The sequence below is a fragment of the Lotus japonicus genome, chromosome 6 (genome assembly GCF_012489685.1).
Source record: "Lotus japonicus ecotype B-129 chromosome 6, LjGifu_v1.2".
Classification (NCBI taxonomy): Eukaryota; Viridiplantae; Streptophyta; class Magnoliopsida; order Fabales; family Fabaceae; genus Lotus; species Lotus japonicus.
In genome coordinates, this window is record NC_080046.1 from 59,800,656 (window position 1) to 59,807,987 (window position 7,332).

The 7,332-nt window shown below is 35.5% G+C and overlaps 1 protein-coding gene across 1 annotated transcript in view; it reads left to right on the plus strand.

The window, feature by feature from the left end:
* The first annotated feature begins 4,577 nt into the window (after window positions 1-4,577).
* The window catches only part of LOC130725683 (phosphoglycolate phosphatase 2), a 6,144-nt gene continuing 3,389 nt past the window's right edge, over window positions 4,578-7,332 (plus strand). The window contains exons 1-8 of the mRNA XM_057576891.1: window positions 4,578-4,787; window positions 4,870-5,102; window positions 5,672-5,743; window positions 6,151-6,210; window positions 6,296-6,348; window positions 6,899-6,996; window positions 7,084-7,183; window positions 7,267-7,332. Of these exons, the coding sequence (XP_057432874.1) occupies window positions 4,700-4,787; window positions 4,870-5,102; window positions 5,672-5,743; window positions 6,151-6,210; window positions 6,296-6,348; window positions 6,899-6,996; window positions 7,084-7,183; window positions 7,267-7,332 (770 nt within the window). The 5' untranslated portion in view covers window positions 4,578-4,699. The remainder of the gene's footprint in view (window positions 4,788-4,869; window positions 5,103-5,671; window positions 5,744-6,150; window positions 6,211-6,295; window positions 6,349-6,898; window positions 6,997-7,083; window positions 7,184-7,266) is intronic.

Here is a 7,332-nt window from a genome sequence, read left to right on the forward strand (position 1 = left end):
TATATAAAATAATTTTGTAATTTTAACTATATTGTTCGGATGCGGGTTTCACTAATTTCAAACTCAATCATCTCGAGGTTTACCCATGAAATTGGATCGTGTTCGGACGGGTATCCACAGGTTCGGTTCTATTGTCATCCCTAGGTTGGGGGCATAAACTCAATAGTCTACATAACGCGTATGCGTGTTTGGCTTCTTATTTTTTTACTACTTTTTTTTAAAAAGACAACATTTTAGTATACATTTGTAATTTCCACTTCACATATGATATCAATGTATATGCGTGCACTATTACCACGATAGTGTCTGTTGGGCTCTTAAAACTCATCAAATGTGTTAGGACTCGTTTGTCACGTTGTATTAGACATGATAATATAAGCTTATAAAGCGCATTATAGGCATATACATTGTTTGGTGTTAACATTGTATTGTATATGGTTATCCATCAATTTACTCTTACACATTAAAATGATGGATTATTTAATTCACATTATAGATGGTGAATAAGACATGATAAGAATGTGATGTATAAGTTAAATGAAAATACTTAATCCACCACCACTCTCCATCTCCGCCACTACCACCGCCTCTACCGCTACCACTAATGTCGCCTCCATTATCTCCACCACCACCTTCCACCACTGTCGTCATCACTATCACCGGTGACAGATTCAAAAAGTTTGTGTTGTGGGAGCAATATACATACACACATGCATATAAATATGTAGTCGGGGCAAATAATACATATAGTAGTAAGAAAATAAAAAAATTGTAAGACATAATACAAACAACGCATAGTACTAAGGAAAAAACACATAGTATTAAGGAAATATCAAAAAGTTTGTAGGGCAATTGCCCTCGTACTCTACAAGGTGGATTCGTCATTGATCACCACCGTCGCCACTGACACCATCACCTTTCAACACCACCACCACCCGAACTGCCACCGTCATTGCCGCCACTATTACCCTATAACACCACCACCATTACAATAATCTCCACCAACACCATCCACCACCACAACGCTCTTCCAAGTTCTGCTGCTATCATTAGACTAATAATTTTTAATTAAACTAACATTGCATGGACTAGTTAAACAAGCCTCTTCTAACTTTGACGAGACATATTCATTCGTTTTTCCAATGTCTTCTATGTAGTGTAGGTGTGGGGATCGCATAAACATTAGTAATAATATGTGAAAAAATTTAATACTAAATCTTATGAAATAAAATTGGTGGGTTACTACAAAATAAAAGCAGAAATCTACAATGAAATATGTACGCCTAAACAAACTAGTACTTGCATCTAGGAGTGTAAGTGGGTATGATCCAATCCGCGAATCCGATTAAACCGATCCGAATCGAACACATTATGGTGGGTTGGATTGGATCATTGGTTCGTTCGGATATTTTTTACTAAATCCGATCACCATCGGTTCGGGTATCGGATTTAGGGATTGAAAAACTGATCAATCCGAACCAACCCAATGAATTGAGAATTGTTTTACATTAAACTCAAACAATTTCAGCCTATTACATTACATATTTATATTTGTATTCGAGATGATAGTTTTATCTAGATTATATGGATTATGTCATTATTGAATGTTTCGTTCTTTAAAAATGTTAGATTTTTCTATATTATTTATATTTTTTCACGTTTTTAAAATAATTTTCATGCATATTTCTAAATAATATTTTTTTATTTTAAATCCGATCATCCAAACCAATCCGATTGAGATCGGGTTGGTTTGGTTCGGATTTAGAAGTAAAAATCATGAAATCCAAACCAACCCAAACCGAATATATTTGATTAATTCGGACATTTTATCACCCTAAATCCAAACCAATCCGGTCCGAGTACACCCCTATTTGCACCAAATAAAATTGAACTTCTTTGCAATTTGCATTGTGATTTAAGTATTTAACTAAATCATGTTGTGCAATTTTCAGCATGTCTAGTTTAGCCCCTGTCAGTCTTACACCGACTATATTGGTGTGCCTAAATTTGCAAAACGCCGCGTGTCATGTTTCAATTGGTGGGTTGGTATCTTTGTCGGAATCGGATCCTGTGAAACGTGGGATTGGCCCACGATGCCCTCGTTGTCCGCACTTTGCACCCACGAGCCACGAGGATCGTACCGGGCGTTGTACAGTTTTTTTGACCCAAAGTGCGTTTTGATCCAGTGTTTAACTCTTCCAATATGCCGATAGTGTATCAGATCCTATGGTTCATATTAGAACACGTCACGAATGCTCATCAATCAGTGAGGTCGAGATGAATTCTGTGGTTATGATATCTATAACAAAACAAAAGTCTTCTTTTAATATAGTTATGTGTGGTTCACGTGGTATGTTTGTTTATTCACATATACACTTTAGATACACTTTAGGTTGTCTATACTCTATATGCGCTGGGCCGGTCCTGACATTTTGGAGGTCCTGGACAAATAATAAAAATAGACCCTTAATAATTTTTTTTAAGGAACATTATCTATTTAAATTATTTAGTAAAGTAGGGTAGTTTTTTGAGAAAAGGCAACGGACGTGTGCCCCAGTCAAAAAACTGTGGCCAAAAATCTAAAAAGGCAACGGTTTCTAAGCTGTTGCATAAAAACTTTAGGCCACACTTTAGGAAGCAACTCAAGACAAAGCTGGAGAGTGGAGAATCAAGCTATAATGTGCATCTTCTCTAGTTATAATCAGCAGAAGAAAAGACAACAGTTTCAAAGCTGTTGCATAAAAACTTTAGGCCACACTTTAGAAACCGTAGTCTTTGAGAATTTTTTTTTTTGAGGCCCCTTCTTTTTGGAGGCCCTGGGCTGTGGGCCTGCTTGCACAGGCCCAGGGCCGGCCTTGTATATGCGCCTATACAAATTTTATACTATTAAATTACTTACAAACTTTTGAATAAAGACAGCCTTCAACTTGGTTATCAATCTTGACTTACCTCAAGTAATTGTGGAGAATGATTCCCTTGAGGTGAACTTGTTTGATGGTTAGGACTTATGATGTTTCTGCTGAATTTAATTGATCCAAATAGATCATATAGATATAGATAGAGATTAGAGCATGTTGCAATTCAAGAGTGTAAAATGAATTGTGCACCTGAAATGATTGAAGAATACATAAGTCTGTTGTTTGACCAGAGAATGATAGTGAAAGGACACGAGAGGGGTGGAACTGCTCTCTACACCTGGTAATACGTTTTCTCTCGATAAACTGTATAATGGGGCAGCAGTTTATTTATTACCAGTTGATACCAGAGTCCCCTCATTAGGTAAAGTTAACTAACCTAACCCATCATAGGACAGTTAACAACAAAAGCCTAATCTATCATCCATCATAATACATGTAATTGAATTAAATTAATAATTCACATAATTAATATTAATAACCAAATAAAATATATTTTAATTAATTGATAATGTTAATCCACATAACAAAAGAGAGAACTAATTATAAATAAATCTAACGGTTTCTTCTAATCAGTATGGCCAAATTGTTCTAGACATGTTACATTTGAAGGCTGCACATGAAGGCTCTAGTGATGCACTATGCTCCAAGCGAAACTAATTCCTTGCTTGATTACTTGGCTAAAGTGGGGCTTTTTATGATGGTGTTTTAAAATATCACAAAATGCTCATTTTGCTGCGGATAAAGATGCTTTTACTTTTTTTTTTAAACTGATGCTTTAGCTTTTATGAAGATGACATTTTTCTTCGCAGCATATGATAGCCACGCAATTAAATTTCTATTAGTTTATAAAAAAAAAAAAATTCTATGAAACTGACATTTTTATACATTTTTATTCACAGCACATGACAACCACAAAATTCTTATTTGTTTTCTTTAATTTCTACCCAATCCAATACCAATTATCTCACTTGCTTTAACCCACCTCATTCATCCGTCCAACACATCACTCGCCCTGATGTTGATTTAGATCATAAATCGGTTCACATTTTTATTATGGAAGGTTTGTCTTAATTTCATATTTCAAGATCGAAACAGACCGTGTAACGATCTCATACCCACTCTTAGGTGGAAGATATATCAGGTAACAACAACAATGCGATTATGGATAGTGAGTTAGTGACAACAATATTAGAGAAGCAACATTGGAGGATGTAAACATTTTTTTTTAATTTATGTAATTAAATCCAACCTTACTTTTAATTATAACCAACTTAAAGAATTTTAAAGCAACCACATAAAAAAATTGTAACAATAACGTTTTTTTTATTTGTTTTTTTTTCCAATATTGACTCATTGTTTTGGGTAGATGATACTTATAAGGAAAAAAATAAGAAGAAAAATAAGCAAAAATAAAAATTTTAGGCCCCGTTTGGAAAAACAGCTTAATTAAGCGCTTATGACATAAGCTATTTTTAAAAATTTATTGAAATAAATTGAAAATAAGCTGTACATAAGCATAAGCTGTTTCTCATAAGCTATTCTGAGTAGCTTATGAAAATAAGCTGAAAATAGCTTATGACAGGCTATAAGCTGTTTGCATAAGCCCTCCTAAACACTGACATATACTGTCAGATAAGTTTAAATAAGCTCTTCCAAACTGGACCTTATTTCCTTGTATTCCATTGGAGAGAAAAGGTGTTGTTCTTTCGTCTACTCCACTCTCCACTGAGCATTCCCATCCAATCCCAGGCAAAGAAGACGAAGCTGTTCTCTGCAGTTTGATGACGAGTTCGCATTCGCAGCCTCTGTCACCAGAGAATTTCAGAGACCTCTTCGATTCCGTCGAAGCTTTTCTCTTCGATTGCGATGGTACTACTACGCTCTACCTTACCTGCATTCATCCATGAATCATGATTTTGTTAATTGGTTACCTACTACTTCACTGAACCAGGTGTGATTTGGAAGGGTGATGAACTCATCGATGGCGCTTCCGAAACTCTCCACATGCTTCGTTCAAAGGGGAAGAAGCTCGTCTTTGTCACCAATAATTCCTTGAAATCCAGGTCCAAATACGCCGAAAAGTTCTGTTCCTTGGGGATTCCTGTTTCACAGGATGAGATCTTCTCATCCTCTTTTGCTGCTGCTATGTATTTGAAGCTCAACAATTTCCCTTCACAGAACAAGGTTGCTTACTTCTCAATCAATGGTGCATGGTGAAGTTTTGTGTTTCAGCTGATTTTGGGTGTGTTTGGTATAAGAAAATGTTATTATTTTACTCTATTCTTAGTTAACTAGTAGTGTTGTTAATCGCGGATCGTGGAAAGTAGCGGAAAGCCAAAAATCCTATAATAGTGGAATAGCAGTGAGCCCTCAGAGTGTTGTGTTACGCTATAGCGCTGCTATAACCGCTATTTGACAATATTGTTCATTGGTAACTGCAAAAAGGCTAGCTTGCTTGCTTTCAACCATTTAGTGCATGTTTGGAAATACTTGTACAATTGATTCTAAAGCCAAAATCTATTCTATTATTTGTATGGGAGCAGAGACAAAATTGTATAAATTTTGGAAATCAGAAACTAAAGTGAAAACAAAAATGAGAGATTTTTATTACTATCCAAAATTTGAAACTTAAAACACTTCTTTATACCAAAGAGGACCCTAATTTTTACTTTCCCTTTAGAGTTGTCCTGTCTCAGTAAGCCACTTGCCTACATATAATTATTTCTGCCATTGGTGTTCTTCTCAAAATTCAGGTTTATGTAATTGGTGGAGAAGGTATATTGGAGGAGTTGCAGCTTGCTGGCTTCACAGCTTTTGGTGGGCCTGTAAGTTCTGATCATTTTGTAAATTATAAGTTTATAACCCATCCCCCTTCTTTTCCCTTTCCTTTTTTGTAATTTAAGTTCATGTTCTCAGCAGAGATACTTAGGACTTAGGAGCATGCATTGTTGCTCTACTAGATTAGTTTTTCTCTTCAAATTAATTCTTGGCTTGTAAATTTTGTTGTTTGAATGATTATTCACTTTAAATGAGTAGGATCAACTCACATGTACTTGTGCGTGTCTTGTTAGAAGGGTAACCCTTGCACTAACAGTATGCCTCGTGAAATCATAGTTTTTTAGGTTACATTTACTTAATGGCAATGCATGATTCAAACAAGATAAAGACTGAGGGATGAGAATCTCAAAATTGTCTTTCAAGTTATCCTCACTAAATCATTCAATAATTGCAGGGAGATGCGAATAAAGCAGTAGACCTGAAGCAGATTGGCTTTTTTGAACATGATAAGAGTGTAATGTAACACCTAGCTCTTGGTTACTTTGAGTATCTTGATTGAGATCGGTGCTTGCAGTTAACTGATGAGTTCACTCTTGCAGGTTGGAGCTGTAGTGGTTGGTATAGATCCAAACATTAACTATTACAAGCTTCAGTAAGAAAATCTTTTCACTGGTTCTCTTCTCGAGCGTTTGACCTTCTGGTTTATGTTGCTCCTGATCCTTGTCTCCATTTTTTAGTTCCAAACCCTTGACGACTTATAAATATGTAGAATCCCAAATAAATATCAATACTTTCAGCACTGTATTCCAGTTGCTCGAATGATCTGAAGTATCTGTTTTGGATAGTGGATATTCTTTTGACCAAGCTGGCTTAACTGAACATCTGAAGATTTTAGTTCAGCGTCATCATCAGTCTGTTAAAAATTTAAAGCTTCATAAGACTTATATGGGTAGATCTGTAGGCTATTGAATTAAGTTCATAAGATTGCAAAAATTATGTATTGAACAAATTATTTTTCTATCGAGAACACTAATATTGACTTAGAAAGTTAATAGTAGTCTGCGTATTAATTTTGCTATGCTTTAGTTGAACAGGTAGCTTTTCTTTTAATACAACAGCTATGTTGAGAATTCTATCCACATTAATGTAATTACTTTCTTTCAGCGGTTTCATATGTTGATATTTCAAATTTCATCTAATAGGTATGGAACCCTTTGCATACGCGAAAATCCAGGATGCCTTTTCATTGCTACCAACCGTGATGCAGTAGGACATATGACTGCTTTCCAAGAATGGCCAGGTCCTTTATTAAACTCCATTTTATGGGTGGAGAATCAGTATGTAACTTGATTGTACGGCCTCATAATGAACAAAATTTGAATTGCAGGTGCGGGTTGTATGGTTGCTGCAATATGTGGATCAACCCAGAAGGAGCCTGTTGTAGTGGGGAAGCCATCAAATTTTATGATGGAGTTTTTACTTAAGAAGTAAGGCAGTTAAGAGCTTTACTTTACTGATTTGTGTGTTTTACTTGATATTTTTTTCTCAGCATATAACTTTTTTTAAGCAGATTCAACCTAAGTAGCTCCAAGATGTGTATGGTGGGTGATAGATTAGATACTGATATACTGTTTGG